Source organism: Hippoglossus stenolepis, chromosome 5 (assembly GCF_022539355.2).
Source record: "Hippoglossus stenolepis isolate QCI-W04-F060 chromosome 5, HSTE1.2, whole genome shotgun sequence".
Classification (NCBI taxonomy): Eukaryota; Metazoa; Chordata; class Actinopteri; order Pleuronectiformes; family Pleuronectidae; genus Hippoglossus; species Hippoglossus stenolepis.
Window position 1 is genome coordinate 7,988,296 of NC_061487.1, and position 18,385 is coordinate 8,006,680.

The 18,385-nt window shown below is 41.3% G+C and overlaps 1 protein-coding gene across 1 annotated transcript; it reads left to right on the forward strand.

Moving 5' to 3' along the window:
• The first annotated feature begins 3,034 nt into the window (after window positions 1-3,034).
• Window positions 3,035-17,636, forward strand: oaz2a (ornithine decarboxylase antizyme 2a). The gene is given in 6 exon segments (XM_035155995.2): window positions 3,035-3,268; window positions 10,599-10,665; window positions 10,667-10,747; window positions 12,683-12,855; window positions 14,762-14,847; window positions 15,412-17,636. Coding segments are annotated over 6 exon segments (648 nt in total). The 5' UTR covers window positions 3,035-3,158; the 3' UTR covers window positions 15,543-17,636.
• The last annotated feature ends 749 nt before the right edge of the window (window positions 17,637-18,385 follow it).

The following is an 18,385-nucleotide window of genomic DNA, read 5'->3' on the forward strand; positions in this document are numbered from 1 at the left end:
GATTTCAGTCATCATTACATCATGGAGGTGCTGTTCCATGGCGGCTGGCAGGTTGCACTGACCCCCACGTCCCCTGCTCACCCAGGCAGGCTGAACCGCCAACATCATTGCTGTGATGTGCCAAGATCAAGTAGCTTGCCTGCTATCTTGTTACTAATCTGATAATCTGCTGAGCACATGGGCCCTTTTCCATTCCTCCTTACATAACTGTGCCTATGTTCAGATTCAAGAGTCTGGGTCAAAAGGTGAGCACAGCGTGGGACAGCTTGAGACGCTTCAGAGGCAGAACAGGGCTTGGTGTTTGTTTCCTGGAGGTGAATTCAGTTTGTTTTTACATCTTTGACTAGTTCACTTTGATCCCTACCCAGGTTTTCTTCAGAGGGATAAGAAGTCAAATTTAGCAATCTCACAATGTCCTGGAGTAGATTTTGGGAGGGGGCTGGCTGTTTTTCTGACATAGCCAGTGAGAGAAGGGTGTCTGAAATCCAGCCACTCCGTCCTCGGTGTTGTTCTCTGTGGCATTATCTTTCTTTTTTGTATTTTTGTCTTTATTATGATAGTGGCAGCCGAACAAGAATGTTGAGGCAGGAAAATGAGAAAGAGGATAACTGCTTATCTGGCCTCAGGTCTCAGAGGACACCGGCCAAGTAGAGTATCCCAGACATCCCTCTCCAGCTGTTCCTCCTCACCCCATCTCTCATGTTCAGCCCAGAACCAACCCAAGTTTGATTGGTTTGCAAGTTTGTCTTCTGTAGCGGTATGTTTTACTGTGATACAATATCTGAGTACCTCTGAGTCTCTCATTTTTTGGTTGTAATAGGTCTCTTAATAGGTCTCTTAAAAGGACAGCTGGTAATACATTTCTGATTGTGTGAATGTGTAAGTTACGGAGCCCCTGGGGACATTTGGGAAAAAATATATTTCGTGGCTACGACATAATAACGTGTGGGAAAGAGATAAATAACTCGGGGCCACGAGATATGAATCTGTTCTTTCCTAACAAGACCTGTGGAACTGAACTGAAGAAGCCTCTTGATGAGAGATGAAACATTTCATTTAATCACATGATGTAGCCTCTATAATGAACTTTACTTTGACGCACACTGTCAGCAGTGACTCTGAGGACACACTGGGGTGGAAACTTCTGCAATTAGTAGTCAATAAAAACATATGGACCTATCTTTGTTCGCCATGGCGTAGGGAACGTTACTGTGCACATTTGGCATTCTGGGGACAGGATGCGCCTGAGAGAGAGATTAAAATGTAGTGGGTGTGTAAAAGGAGGGGATTGACTTAACCAACCAGACATTGTTTTAAACTTCCCTTTAAGGAGAGTGCTCAGCACGCAACAGTAGTTTCATTTTGGTGAGGGCTGACTGTCTCAGAGAGAGGGAGAGAGGGGAGGGAGGGATGGGGGATGTCACATGGTAAATCTGTAAACTACCCCTTTCCAAATAAATGTTTAATTTCACTGGACAAACCTACTTAAAGGGAAGGATAAAAGTATAAAACTATGTCTGGTTATCTCGCTGCTAACACACCAAGTTCATCAATATCAGTAACTCCTCTAATAAAGAAACATAGATCAATGCAGACAGTCTGTGGTACTGTGAGCACACTGCTGCTACGTGTCAGGTTGGTTATGTTCGGCTCCAGCTGTTTCCAAAAGTTTATCATTCCCTCTGAAGAGGATCTATATCTTTCATAAAGACACTCATCAGAGGAGGTAAAGGGATTTTGTGGGACTCTGAAGACCCTTGTCCTCCTCAGAGACTAACAATCCATACCAGCTCCACAGGATCCTCTAAGAAGGCTGATGCAATGTTTCATAGGAATTGATTGGTCATTGGGCGGAGCTTTTATACTGCTTGATCTATTATGTCCAACTAAACCTGTTCCGGAGCAAGTCAGCCGTTCAGCATAAGTTACCATGACTATTTATCCCAATAAAAAGTGAACAAGCGACATTTGACCGGAAACCCTGAACTAACCCTGAAGTTGCCCTGATAGGCACAAATCAGCCTTCGTAGTAAAGGCCCAGGTGTGTTTGCTGCACAAATAAATTTACAAATAAATAGTAAAAACAGTAAAATAAATAGTAAAAATAAATAGACAAACATGTACTTAAGGAAAAGTAAAAGTGCAACATTAACTTTTCTAGTGCATTGAATACATGTCTTTTAATATATATCTGTTTTATGTCAGTTTGTTTATCTGTCTGTCTATTTTGAGTCACTTTATTTGCCAATGCACATAACATAAAGAATGTGTAGACAATCATCCATGAATAAACAATGCAGTCCAATTTCCCTATTCGAGATAGTCAAATTTAAATATGAATCAAATTGAATTATAAACCAGTCAAAAAAATGAAAGCAAACAAGTTAAATAAATGATCAAAACAGAAGAAAGAAAGAAAATATCTAAATATAACATACAACAACAAGTCAAGGGTTATCTTTCTTTTTTAACAACTTTATTTGCAAACTTGTGCTCGACAGACAATAATCATCTAAAGAAACAGTACAGTTAAATATACAGACATGCAGATGAATAAATATTAGTTAGAAAAAAATAAAACAGTACACAATACATTGATTCAGAAAATGATGTTTGGTATATATAACTTGTCAAAAATGGTTTGCCATTGTGCTTTTATGGATGTGAAACTTACCATACACAATCATTAGGTTAACACTGAAGTCAATGTTATAATTCTCATCTTTAAAAAACGTTATAAAATGTTACACTCAAATGTAACACTATGATTAGATTGACACAATAAAAATCATCACCCGGGTAAAGTCCAAAAAGTCAGTGGATGGATCCAATAAATGTCAAAGACTCTGGGTCATCTTTGCAACGTTTACATTTGTTTTCACTCTCTAAAAAGTTTGGGGAGATATTAAAAATGAATGTTCATTTTGTCGCAGTGAACCAGAATGTATGACATAAATCTGTCTTCCTTGTTAACATAAAACCTCTCTGCGTGTGACGTATTTACCCATGATGCTCGGCTGCAGCTATAAACAGCCCGTCCTGCCTCGCTCCGCCGCAGTGTGACTCTCCCGCTCCTCCGTGTCTCTCTCAGGCCTCTCTCCCCCGAAAACAGCCTCTTCAGACGCGTTCACTGTGACGGGGTTGTTGTGAAGTGACGGATGGTGAACTTCCCTGTGGACCCTTTGATGAACTGTAGCTGCCGCGTTTATCAGAAACGACATAAAGAGCCGAATTTCCTCGAAGCTATCATGCTGAACACCGAGGAAAGGTAGGAGCTGCTTCTCTTCTGGAAACATCCCGCACACTGCTAGTTAGTTCCGCTGGTTAGTTGGCTCACCTTGGTATTAGTTAGGGTCGCGGTCCGTGTGTTCCTGCTGGTGTGAGCCCAGTGAACGAAGTGCTGGTCTCTTGTAGGAAGCTCGTAGCAGGAAGACAACCGAGAAAAGAAACAGGCTGTAAACACACGGACTGGGACAACATGTTCGGGGACATGTCAATGCGAAAACACTGTCCCTGGTGTGATCATGTCTTCATGCTGGGGCGAGACAAGGAGCTAAACGTTGTTATGAAGTGATGCAACAGGCACAGTTAGGACCATCTCCGGAGAGTAAGAGAATCTGCTGGCACACGTGATCACAACAAACTTTGAAATGACAGAAACCACAGCCCGGTTAGTCGTGTCTTGTGTTTTTCACACGTTGGATCAGAGCCGGCCCGAGCCTTTACGGGGCCCTAAGCTCAATTTGATTTTGGGGGCCCACACCGCCTTTGTTCGACCAATATTATTGACCATTGTCAATGCTTGATCATTCACACACTGTATTGTGAATGTTATTTGTTGTAGCTGTGTTGCTTATACCAATGCCAGCCTTTATGCTTCTATGGTTATTAATCTTAATAAGTGTGCACAGACGGACACACAGGACTTCTGTCAGACAGATGGCGAAAAAGAAATAGTGTTGATCTTAATCAGCAAATCAGCCTTTTATTACTTTCATGGTTCAAGCTAAAATTCTCGCTCTACCCATAGTCATAAAAATTGCCCTATTTAATAAAGATCCAATTGCTATGCTTGAAAATGGTGTTTTTTTGGGGGGGTTGTTGCAGCTATAATGAATCCAGAATGACATAAACACAATGAATCCGTGAAAGCAGTGAACTGGTGGAGGCATTTGAATAATTGTGACAGAAAGCAGATGTGAGGAGGAGGCAGGCTTAAACGTGCTTCAATTAGTCCATGACTCTGGATGATGATGATGATAATGATAATAATAATAATAATAATAATAATTAATAATAATGGTGTAACCCAGGATATTTTCTGTAGTTTTACAGATGCTCCTTAAATGCATGGCCTGAAGCTATCAGCAGGTGCTGCTAAGCTGCTTCACACAGTAGCACACCGCTACCACAGAGCTCATGGCTAAGACGTACACTACCCTCACTGATCGCTTTGATATACGAGGGGGAGATGTGGCCTAGCCTAATTCGCGGGGTCCTACGCAAGATCCATGAATTATTCTCTGGGAAATCAGCGAAAATGTTGCATAACGCCCCATCTCGCAATGTCATAGATTCTTGGATCCACACAGAATATATAATCTATCATTATAGATTATATTTTTATTCAGGCTATACTGATAGATCATGATGATTTATTATTAGTCGTATCACCCCGCCTTAATCGCATTTTTTTACAGACTAAACTATTAATTAAGATCAACAGTTGATAATGAAAGTAAAATTTTGTTGCTGACCTACTTATAATTTATTGTGTGCTATATACTATGAACAAAGCAGTGGCATATCAGTGCCTTTACTTTACTATTTTCTACCATTTTCACAGTGTGCCTGTTTATCCCAATAGTGACACTGTTGTGACAGTGTACTGCTGTGTTTTCTTTTGCAATGGATGTTCTCCTATTGCATCACCATCATAGTCTTATTGGGATTCGAAGCTGTAGTTATGAATATGTATTTAGCATGTGATATCTTTTTTAAAATGAGGAACAACCCAAGGTAGACCTGCAGATGGATATTTTGAAGAGCAACAGCATAGTTAAAACTGCGGCCTGTGGTGTTCTGTTTGACTGTCTCTGCACACAAACAGGGAGAAGTCTTGTTTTTGTTTCTGCGGGTTTATCATCCGACAGGGCGAGAGGAGATAACAGGAGAGGGAGAGATCCATTGATGCTTTAAGCCAGAGCAGTGACTATATTAGCTCTCTGACTTGTTATGGTCCTGTCAGCTGAAGGCATCAACTGGCCTACATCAGCCTGGTTGCATAAGCCCCTCCTGTGCTGGTCCACTTCTCAAGCATCAATGGAATCTGTTTGTGTGTGTGTGTGTGTGTGTGTCCATGTCTCTGTGTGTGTATGTTTGTGAGTGTGAGAGAGAGAGAGAGATAGTGTTGGTATGTGTTCAGTCAGTAACAGTTGGATTATCTATCCCAGGCTACTTGACAGTAACTACAGTGGCCCTTAAAGTGACTTTAGTCAGACTGATCTTGTCAGTGATGGCTGTGGTCGCTGGAAGTTTCTTGGTCAGAACACTGGTTAATTTTCCCGAAACTAAAACCAAAAACGATACCAGTGTCAGCCAGTTTCAGCAGGCATCTGGAATTGTCAGCTATTTAAGTTGGCCACAGGCAAGGCTGTAATACAGTCTGTTAGCATGCACAAACAAGTGATTGTTGAGTAACACACAAGTTTGAATGAAAGATTGCTCAAGAAACACTTAAAAATTACAGACATTTCAGATACAGACATTATCCATTCAGAGCGCAGGTGCTTTTCTTTTCATTTCCAGTTCATCTGTTGATTTTTTTTGATTTAATGATTGATGACAAGGACTGATGTGATTAGTTGAACAATTTATCAAATAAATCAGCAAATATTTGGATAATTGGGGAAACAATGCCAAATTTTCTAAAATAATTCAACAAAATTGTATTAAACTATCTACTAATTCCAGTAATCTGTCTGTATGTGGCTCACACAACGCGAGAACCGTTAAACTTTCTGGCTTCATACATGATCTGTGTGTTGAGGGTCCAAGGAATAGCAGTGTGGAATTTGGTGCAATTTAGACAACTTTTACGTTCAATATTCATAAACTTTGAATAAACCGGCAACCAGCGCTCTGTAGCAGTGGCGCCTGGGACTCGTCGACGTAAGTGATGTCGATCACAATGTTGGCTTGTTCATGACAAATGATTCTCCAGTTTGAGCTTCTGTGTACTTAGTCTTGTTAATACAATTACATGAAAATAAATCTAGAGTTTAATCGATAATGTTAATTTGGTGTTTCTGCCCTGGTGCCATTGTCAGCACATTTTTCCTGCCAGTGTGTGGCCACTGTTTTCCTATTCAATGTTTATTTTGGCTACACAGACCTGAAACGACCTGAGCAGCAACTCAAGTTCTACAACAATGTCCACAAATGTCTGCATGCTCATAATGATGAATCATGAACCAACACACAATCAATCCTGCAGTGTGGGTCTAGCCTACCCGTCAGAGGCACACCCATAAACAATGATTGTCGCCACAATCATGAGAACAGCATTTTTTATTATCGCAATGCCTCGGTTACATAGAAAATATAATAGCATGATTAACTAAGAGCAATGTTATTTTTGTTAGCTCATTCATTTCCTCTAAATTAGATGTAGACTATAATTCCCATGAGTACTCAGTACTTCTAAAATACTGTTTATTAAGTAAGTAATCTTTAAGTAAAGATCCTTAAAGATACTACCAGACACTGTGTTAAGCACAGCAAATATCACAGTTTCATTTTCATATTTTTTAGGTAAATGTTAAATGTGAAATCAGCCAATTTTGCTTTCTGGCCTGGCTTAATCTAAAGCGGTGTGGCTTTAGGAGTAGCAATATCTCATCAACTATTGGATTGATTGCTATGACATTGTGTTCAAACATTTACCTAGATGAACCCCAGTGACAATTTTAGTCCTGCATAAAAAGGTGTAGTGTTTTTTAAATTTTCCTACTTAATGTTGTAGTTGTGTGGTACAGTTTAGTTGTTTTTGTCATCTTCAATGTATTAGAGCAGCAGTGTCCAGAGGTCAGGGACGGGGACGTGTCCATCCGCACTCAGGTTTCAGAGCACGTGTGCCTTTCCTGTTTCTGTCTCGGCATCTTTTCCGAAACGCTGCTCAGCCAAACTTCCAGAGGACGGTGGATGACCGAGGACGGAGGAGGACCGAGGACTCCCCTGTTTATTTTCCTGCATGCAGCAATTTGTTTATGTCTCCAGCCTAAATCATTTTCACTACGCTTTTTTCTTTTGGAGCCAATTGGCTGGTTTGCGGTGACAACCAGGTCTGCAGTTGAATGTTTTCCATTATTACCTTGGTAATTACACTGTTGGAAATTGGTTTGGTGTGTTTTGCTTTTGTCCGAGGGCCTGTCAGAATGCTTCCTGTTTTGGTTGAATCATGTGTTTCTGGGCTGTCAGCCAAAGTCTGCCTCAGCAGAGTCGGCCAAACTGGCCGTTCACCCCCTCAAACAATTCACCTGAATCCCTTCTCAAAACAATTCGCAGCCCAGGAAGAGCAAACCGGCAGTGGAAGAGTTCATCCCTACAAAAAACCCACACGGCATTGCCTCTACTACCAGAACCCGGACAATGACGCACTTGGCATCTTAAACTCTCTCTGCAACACACACACACACACATGATTAAATCCTCACTGGCATATTAATTGTAAGTGTGCTGCTTGGCCTTGAATCAATTTCACCCATTGAATCTGCCCTCTTTAAAAAAAAAATATATACTTCTGTTTTTAGGTGACCTCCTAACTGTTGGGGGACTTAAGGCTGTGGCTCACCAGCTGGAGTGGCATCATGGGACAAGAGGGTGGGGCAGGTTGCTTTCAGTGTAGCTGAAATGTCAGAGGACAAGAGTGTTACCTTTCAAAACAAGCTGGCATTTCCATCAAGGGCAGGCTCCTCTGTCTCTGAAAGGGAAGATGGAAAAAGAGAAGCTGGTCTTGACATCTTGGCAAGGCTCTTCCTCCATCTGTCTCCCACCTCGCGTCGCTTTCAGTTTTGTTTCTGTGGCATAAGAGAAGAGAAACCAGTTGTTCAGAGAGTTTAATGGTGCACTGCCAACATGCACCTCATTACAAACTACTGTGTTTAGAGGAGGTTCTGGTAGATCTTGTAGCAGCATCTGCAAATTAAGAAAAAAGCACATCTTGACATCCCAGCAGATGAGGTGATTGTTATCAAATGGTTTGTTTTGTACAAGAATTAGTTCAAACTGAGAAACAATTGAACCGTTTTGCTTTAAAATATTTAAAACTATTGATTGATTATCAGAATAGTTGCCAATATTCTTTTTGATTGGTTTATCAACTCGTTGTTACAACTCCTATTGCTGCACAGGAAAAATTCAGTCACAAAAATTAAAAGACAAGCTAAGGAATAGTCAGTGTTTTGTTTCACTTTAAAATGCATCAGTTCACATGTCTCTGCGCAGTAAGGAACTAAGAATGTAGGGACAGGTTGTGTGCACTTGCTGTTCTGAAGGGAACAGATCCGGCACAATGACCTTTGTTTTCCTTTGCTCACTGTCTTGGCTCGTAGCAATGCTGATCAGGTCGCCCAAGTTACCTATCCTATTGGCAGGGGAGCATGAGTACACAGTCTTCTCCCTCTCACAGAAACTTGTAGTTACTTGTCGCTGTTGTTCTCTGGAGTATGACTCAGAATATGTCAGGTGTTTGCTCACAAACATTGTTGTCTCTGCTCATGCCATTTCAGACAGGAGAATGTGGCAAAGTTTCAGGTTTCATTAAAGGAACAGTAGTATCTCCAGAGGCAAAAGATGATCCAGGCAGAGGAGGGTATTTTCTCATCAAAAGAACAAAGTCTGTCAAAATGTCCATGTCTGTGTCAGCAGCCTGTCTGGCAGCATCAGCCGGTCGCCATCATGTCATGATACTTGACTGTAACTCAAAACGGCTGAAGATGCGTGTTCCTAAAAGCCCTGCAAGCTATTTGCAGAGGTGTTTACAGATCATGTGCTTGTTTATGATCCGCTCCTTACACCACATGCATAACCCGTCAGGAACTCTTTGAATGCAGGTTATAAATCATTGGCTTTAATTTAGTCTGTGTTATAAACACACAAGCCTCTGAAGGCTTTTTGGGGGAGTCAGTGGCCTAAAACATGGTTGAAGATGTTTTCATTCCTGTCTACTCAAAACTACCAAACCAGAAATTGAGGAGGGGTGAGGTATGACCCAAGGAACAACCCCGTTCAATTTTGGAGTCGATCTTTAACAGGCAGGTCTTGGAAGTTTTGTTTTCCTTTTCTTTGACTCAGTGAGATAGGGCCTCTGCAGAGGTATGCAGTCTCTGAGCACCCGTCTAGTTAGAATTGTGATCACAGGGTTGGATAATTATACCAAACTCATGTATTACCAACCAGACTTGCCAAACCGGGCCATTGATTCGCTGGACCAAAGTAATATCACAATCATCACACTTCCTCTGATTGTCTGTCTGATTCTACAAGCCGATGTAAATATTTAAGCAGAGCTCAAATGAATAAAGTCGAACATAAGTATTAAGTACATTTTGGTTCAGGTGATGTTTGGATAAACTGTTGGAAACCTGCAAATTGCATAAAGGGATCAAGCCAATGAGCAAACCCCCCAACAAAATACACTGATGCATTCTTGAAGTCTCAATAAACTCTTAGAGCATTTATTAGACATTTGCAAAGCTTGGTTAAAAAACAAAATTAGAAGGCACATATCTCCACCATGGCCCAATAGTCCCCTTAAATTCAATCAATCAAGATCTCATGAATATCAGTTCCTTACTTACATGTGACAGATTTCTTTACATCACGTTTTATTATTCCCTTGAAAATCTGCTAAAATATTGAAAAACGCCTTATCTCTATATCTTACTGCACATGACTGGAATCTTCAGCCCGAGAGACACACACCGCTGAAGCAGAGACGATAACTAGATGTTAGTTTTCAGTCAGTGCTCGTTCATTTGTTTGGGGGCGTAGCTTTGACGGAGGGGCTGGTGTCGGTTGCATTTTGTAGTATAGCCTGCTCTTGCTAGTTTTTCCAGGATTACTAACCCTAGCTTTATGCTTCTCTGGAAATGTCACTGTTAACTTGTGAGGCCAGTTTTTTATACTCAAATGTTCCTCTAATGTCGTGTTTGGTCTTTATTTGCCTTACCATGTACAATGAACTCCAGAAGTCTGCATGTACATGTACAGTAAAGGTCTTCTAAATTGTGGGTTCTTGTTGACAGATTCTTCATATAAACAGGCAAAGGTTGGGATTAAAATGTGTATTTTATTGGTGTGTTTGACGTAATGTACATTCAGTGTTGTCACCGTTGTTAACATTTCATTGCAGAGTGTAGGGATGCTGCCCTGGCCGTGTTGTTGAGATGATGATGTTTATTTTTAAGATTATTGGAATGCTGTGTGTGGAACATTCAGGATGTAGTTTCTCTTCAAGATGCAGTTACAGGACAGAGGATAAGATTCAGTGACACAAATATCTCAAACACTAACCGCTTCCATCTTTTCCCCTGCAGTTCCTGGTTAGCGGGGTCTCGGTTACCCAGCTCAAACCCTCAGGCTCCGGGGCCTCTGTGGTGCTCCTGATGCCCCTCACCCACAACTAAAGATCCCGGGTGGGCGAGGGACTGTAAGGGATCACTGTCTCGGCGTGCTTCTACACAAGGTGACCGTCCTCGACATCACACACAAACAGAATATATATTTATTTAAACACACACACACACTGGTCATGCCTTCCATTTACACTTATTTTAAAGAGTTTGATAATCTAAATTATTTCTTCAGATCGTACAGTTTAGGATGTTTATTTATAAATTTTATGAATGAAAAAACCTTTCAAAGGGTTGTGATCGAGTCGGCACAGGTTGTTCTTTTTGGCTGTGAGCACTAGGTAATAATTGTGTTAAGTGTTTCATCCCGCAGGGGCCACTCTGACTCACAGCAGAACACCTTGCTAATGAGTTGTCCTCATTCTGCAAAGGAGCTTTTTTAAAAAGCTTAAAAATCATTTAATCCGACTCCCCTCATCATATGTACCTGCAGTGGATTTCACACACAAGTTCTTTCATTCACTGTCTCCTCAAATTGTATTATATATATTAATCTATACACATTTTAGTATTTCCTAAACATCCACACTTAGACTGATGTGTTCTGCTCTTGTGTGTCTGTCTGTGTGTCTAGGTCCGTCTGTCAAAATGTACCCCAGACATGTGACTGACTGTCCCTGAGGGATTAGAGATTTAGGATCAGACAGATCAGTCACAACTGTCATATTACTTGTCATCTGTTCTCAGCGTGCTGAACGCTCTCTACCGTTATTGCTGGTTTATCAGAGATCTGGGAGGACAAACTCTTCCATTAATGACATGCAACACATTCAGAGAGTATTCAGACCCTTTATTTTTTCATAATTTGTTATGTTGCAGCCCTATATGCTAACATTTAACAATAAAAATATTTTTCCTCCCACAAGTTAAGTCAAAGGACAGCCACAATGGAGAACATGTTTGGGCATAAAATTCCAAGTGTGATGATAAATTAGCTTCTGGGGCTAACATCTGATGTAGACAGTTAATAAACAGGCCCAGTCTCCATCTTATGTTCACTGGACACAGTTTAAAGACTAGCAATTTGTAAGAATGGAGTTGGAGGCAGCATCAATGGTGATAATTTGTTAACCAAATTCAGTTTACATTTTGGCTAATCTCTATCAGTTTTCTGCATATGAATGCAGATCAATTCAAAAGCTGATAGCCATTGTATTTCAATCAATCTTCTCTTTTGCTCTCCACACAGATGGATGTGTGTGTGTGTGTGTGTGTGTGTGTGTGTGTGTGTGTGTGTGTGTGTGTGTGTGTGTGTGTGTGTGTGTGTGTGTGTGTGTGTGTGTGTGTGTGTGTGTGTGTGTGTGTGTGTGTGTGTGTGTGTGTGTGTGTGTGTGTGTGTGTGTGTGTGTGTGTGTGTGTGTCCTCCGTGTCCGACTGAATTTCAATCAAAGATTCATTACAAAGTAGATACTGAAATATCACATTGACATTAATATTCAGCCACTGATATCTTTGCTATGCCACTTGAAATGTAGCTTGGATGCTTCCTGTTTCTCCTGATCGTCTTCGAGATGAGTCCACTCGTGGAATTGCAAATTAATTTGACTTACACAGTTGCTTCATTATTTGCACTCATAGAGATCTAGTAGAGACAGACATTTGGCAGCAATCACCCCAATTATCGAATATTTGTAAAAACTTCTGCAGAGAGTAAAAAGATTACACCAAACTAACAGACTACACATTACATTTAACCACCAACACTCGTGCATAAGAATCATGTGCCAAAATACTATATCTGCAAATCTGCAACTGAGCAGGTTAAAAAAAGCAGAAGTGTTGAGTTAAACCACTGATTAGTTACAGTGCCAGCTCTGCCTGCTGCAGACATGACACTCTTCTTCATGATAATCTAATGTAACCACTTCCTCTTCTCATGTTTCACTTCACTATTATGTTTATACTAGGTATATTATTGTTTTGTTCTAGAAGACAACATGTCTGTGTTCTGAGTTGTGACAAAATGCATCCTCCCCGTGTGAATGCAGGATGAGAAGTTGACAGTGACACAGGGAGCTACGGTGAGTGGGAACCCCTCTCTTCTCCACTTCCACTACCAGCTGAGTGAGCGCCGCTCGGCCTCCTGGGATACAGCTCTATCTGAGGACAGCCTTTTCCTGGAGATTCCTTCCGGGCCGCTGGCCGAGGGGAGCAAGGAGGGGTAAGGAAGTATTGAGAGATATATAGGGTCGCTTAAACACTCTTTTATATTACGTGGCAGGAGCTATGGATGTTTGGATATTTATTTGTATTTTATTGTGACTTTGTTTATCTCAGTACAGCTGCTGTCTTTTTACAAACACTTTTATAACCACCTCTCACAAGGGAGATTTGTATGGCATTCATGCCGTCTTAAAATGTGTTCTCATAAAAACCATGCCTGTGTATACGAATGCACAGTATCAGTATCCGCGAGCACAGAAACCATACTCCCGACAGAGCATTATTATAATGCCCTTAACTACGGCTGGGCGATATGACTTCAAGTCAATATCACGATTAGTTCAAACTTTACCTTGATTACGATTAATTAACGATTATTTTATAACACCCACCCACCACCCCCCAAATGGGCGGATCTCTCAGTGTCGGTCAACAAGTGACTCTGTTCCATTGCTCTTTTCTAATCCCTCACACAAACTGATCTTTATAAAAACCTGCTGAATTCATATTTATGTTCCTGGATAAATGGGCGTCGCTTCTTCTGCAAAATGAAGTTAAAACACTGCGGGAAACACTTCTCTCCTATGGGACACACTCCTGCACGTGTGTGTCTCCTCGTCCCTGTCGTGCTTCACACAAATCATGAATCTGGATCGTGCCGGTAACTTTAACCCTGATGTCCTGTCTGTGCGCCTTTTATGTTTCGTCTTGTGTGTGCACAAAAGGTTAGACTTGTTTAAATATGTGTCTCCTGAACTTTACACCGAAAAAAAGTATACCTCCAGTCCTGTCACCAACATGTCGTGATAACTTCTGATTAGAGTTGGTGTTTATTGTTAACATGCAATTTGAGTGCAGGACAGTGGGGGAGTGAGGACATGCAGCAGGGTGATTCAGAACGTAGCAGAAACCCCACAGTTTGTGAATGCACGCACTGGGTAGAGTAAAATTAGGTCAGTCCATACATTTTCAGTTATTTGCCCAGCCCAACCCTAACACAAGTAAATAGTGCACACGTGTAACAGGGGCTTTTTGTGTCAACAGCAGTTGATCAACAAAGTTTACAATTGTTACAAAGAAATTAAGGGGAAGGGAGTTCGAAGATCAGAGATATGTTCAAAGTGACCAATCGACGGAGGGGGATCAGCCACCAAAGTCTAAAAATTGAACTTGACGAGTGGTGTCGGATGGTGTTGAGTTGATGTGAGTGCTTAGGGGAAGTTCCCGCTCATCTCAGGAGTTTTGCATGCGGAGCAGAAATGCTGGCTTGCACTGATACTGTCCACTTGTATCACATACCCAGGTGTGGTTTTTAGGTGGGCATATTTGGGGATTAAATAAATGCCACCGATTTGATACTTAAAAGTGCGATTTCCCTGTGTAGTAATCCTTAATGTTACTGCTGCACCTCTAGTTTCATCCTGGCTTGACTGCAGGTCAGGATGAGCTTCACAGAAATCAACTGTTACTTATGATAAGATTAATTGTTTGCCAACAGTATCAGGAATTAATAAGATTGTTAATAACAACTCCGCCATGTCCACGAGAGCAATTTACTGGAAATCAGCACCATGTGGGTCGAATGTTAATTAAAGACTATCATCTGGTATTTAAAAGCTACCAGTGTGCCACCATTTCATTAAGCTGCTAATAGGTTTATTTTTCATGGGCTGGTTTTATTGTATGGCAGTAATCGATGCCAGGACAGGGTAACCTTGACAGCTGTCGTCGCAGAGCCAGTCCGACGAGCAGCCGGCTCCACAGCTGCCACTGCATTATTATGTAAAGTTGCAATGTTATGTAAAGAGGACACACAAAAAAACTTTGTGTGCGTCATTGCCAGTCTCACTCTCCCCTTGCTCACCGACTGACTCTGTCTCTCTCTGTGTTCCTGTCGTCCTCAGGCTAACGGCTCTGCTCGAGTTTGCGGAAGAGAAGCTCAAAGTTAACTATGTGTTCCTGTGGTTCCATAAAAACAGAGAGGATCGATGTAAGAGCTCCTGTTCTTTTTAAATACCATATCTTTTTAAAGGCACGGTTTGCTTCTCACTGACCTCTTTTTATAACACTTTTAATCCTCAGTTAATAAGTCTGTATCCTGTTGTTTGACTAAGTTTTACCCTAAATGTAAAAGTAAAAGCTCCTGATAATATCTGTACAAAGCATTATAGGATTCTCTATTTTGACACAATGAACAAATGTGTTGTCTTTTTACCAAAATCTATGAATTATTCTCTGAAAAACTACCTATCTAGCATTGTTAAAGAAAGTGGGGAAACCTGGATCTGCACCAACGTTTTATTGGTTTCTCCCTGACCCATATTCCATCCCTTTACAGAGTTTCCTGGAAATATGTTCAGTAGTTTTTTGTGTAATCTTATTCACAATCAAACAAACCAACAAAACAGACCAGTAAATGTGAGTTGTGCAAAGAAATAAAACAGGACCAGAGTGGATCTGCAATCAATTCTATCGTGCATGTGTCAGACTGTTTCTTTTGTTCATGTAATCCTCGTCAAATCACTGAAGACTCTTTTTCTTGTTTCCTCATCAGTGTCCATCATCAAGACCTTCCACTACATGGGCTTTGAGATGGTGAAGCCGGGCAACCCCATGGTACCAGCCCGGCCCGATCTGGCCTTCATGGCTTACTCTCTGGACAACAGCAGCTCAGATGAGGAGTGACCGCCACATTTTCTCCCGACACCTCCCTCGCCCACCCTGCTCCCCCTCCCCCCAAAAAAGAATCATGCCCCTCTACCCTTTGCTCGCTTGAACAATCAACAATCAACCACCTCATCTCTCTTGCTCTGACACAAACCCAGGCCTCCACCTCAGAGATCCTTCATCGCTCACTGGGAGGTTTCACCCTTTTCTTTTACAGACTTGCGATTTAAGGGGGTGTTGAGGAGAAGTATGATTTCCATGTGACGCCCATGCCCTCGCCTCCTCTTTGCCCCTTTCCCTGAGGATAACTGCAGGAATGGTGAAGGTTGAACTAAGTTGTCACATGCACTGTGGGATTTGGGTTTTCTTTTTTTGTGCTTGGTGGTTCCTTTGTTGGCCACATTATTTGTTTGTGCTGCCACTGACAAGACAAAGAACTGTTAGAAATTCAGGATGAGGTGGTGTTTTACATTAAAATTCAGCATATCTCTCGTCTGACAGCTTTCTACCTTTTTATAAGATAAGACTTTGGTTTGTCTTTGCGTGCTGTATATCATGCAAACTATATTAGTCGGAGTAAAGAGAGGGAATTAAGGGTTTGATAATAAAATGTTGTTTAGCATTATAATATAGATGGGTGAACGCCTGATCTGTTACAATTAACATTGAAGCACATGTAAACTTTTCTTTACACTTAAATATGTCAAGACGTCATTCCAGCACCTGTCGCGCACGTGTTTTATTTTTTTATTTTTTCATCTGTCCAAAACCATCTCGCCACAAATGTGGAAGTAACACTGCAAATCTCTCCATGTGTGTTGAAGCTAAGATGCAGTTTGTGTGTGTGTGTGTTGAATGTCACAACATGTGATAAAGCCTGCTCTTCTGCAATTGTTCCTGTGTGAGTTATTTACACACTGGAGAGCCTTGCTGTTGTTACACTTTCACACACAGAAACGCTTTCAGGTTAAATTTTCTCACACACATTAAGCTGAATAATTGTTGATGTGAGACGGTCACGTTAAAGCTCCACTTGCTGTTATTTTTCAGTTTAAATGTGCACATAATGTTTAAATCTAGTGAAGCTGTAGCCCCGGGTTGGTCTTCTGTCTACGCTCGAGTCACAGAGCTGAAATTCAATCTTTCAAAAAACAATTTTCCATAGATCTTAACACCAATGTTCTGTTATTAAACAGATGAAGACAATAGCCTTAACACATATTTAAGACTATTGTCCACGTATTAACAAGATGACTCTGGAAATGACTCATGCTATTAATTATGCTGTGTTTTCATGATGTCAAACAGATTTTGATCTCTGTGAACTGACTGTAATGACTAACTGGTTGTTTCAGTTTTATTCAGCCCTGTAGAGTGGCTCAGTAGTAACTACCGATGGAAAGCTTGATTCGAAACGGGGCTTTTTGTGCCTGAAAAAGAGGAGAGTGCAATGTTGAGGTTTTTTACTCTTGAGTCTTATTGAGGAATGTGTTTATCTATTTTTTATTAACCCCATGATGGTTCACATCCAGGCTGTGAGAGGAAATAAGCTCATCGTAGATCACAACCAGAGCACTTCAGGTGATTGAACGTATATGCAATTAGAGTTAAAACACAAGGTGTTTTTGTTTTTTTTTAATCTTTGTGGCTTTTATTAGACTGAACAAAATGCCAAAGACTCCATTCTTTCTGCCGTAGGTTTTTAAATCCTCTTGCTTTTAAATTGATTTGAAACCTAGTGTGGTATGTAAAGCAATATTGACCTACATTCCCCATGCCAGCCATACTTCACACATCAGAGAAACATGATGGATGTGTTCATGTTGGAGTGAGGGCCTCACTTTACTTAACTTCTTCTGCATGTTTACTTCATACCAGTCTTCATTGCTACTGATCGAGCCCTGACAATAAGCTGTTAGGAAATGTCAATATTTGAATTTTCTCAGAGGTCTATTTTTATGTATGTATATTTCCCAAATGTTTATTGTGATAGTTAGGGGTTTATTTTTGTTTTCAGTGATTAGTTAGCAGCCGCTCAATGACAATCCACTCTTGTGTACTCTGGAAATTTTTGTCTTGGGGGGGAGAAAACAATAAAAGTTGATATGTATGGTTGTGTTTGTTGTTGTCCCTCTTTAAAGGTTAGCATTTAGTTGTATCATGTATCGCATGTTTTCTTGCCTTGAGGCTGCCAGGAGATGAAGAACAGGCTTTGGCACACTGCAGGAACATGGGAAACGAGATGTGGCTAGAAACAGAAACCAAATGTTCAAATACCTACAATTAGAAGGGCACTCAACACTCCCTGCTCTCATCCTACCTCAAAGACTGTACCTACCGGGTAACTTGGAGAGGATCTGTGTCAGAACCTTGTCATCTCACTACTGGAATCCCTCAAGGTTCTGTCCTGGGTCCCCTCCTTTTCTCTCTGTACACCAACTCTCTCAGCTCTGTCGTTCACTCACATGGCTTTTCCTACCACAGCTATGCAGATGTCACCCAATTAATTTTCTCTTTTCCCCAATCTGACACAGGTACCAGCACAAATCTCTGGATGTCCGCACAAAATCAATTATGAGAAGACCGAACTACTTTTCCTTCCAGGGAAAGGCTCTCCCACCCTTAACCTTACTATCACCATCGACAACTCTGTTGTAGCCCCCACCCAGACCGCTAGGAACCTAGGTGCAACAACCCGTGTAGATACATGCTGCACAACATCAGGAGAATACGTCCCCTTCTCACTCAGAAGGTGGCGCAGGTTCATGTCCAGGCTCTGGTCACCTCATGCCTAGACTACTGTAACTCCCTCCTGGCAGGTCTACCTGCTAGTGCCATGTGACCTCTGCAGCTCATCCAGA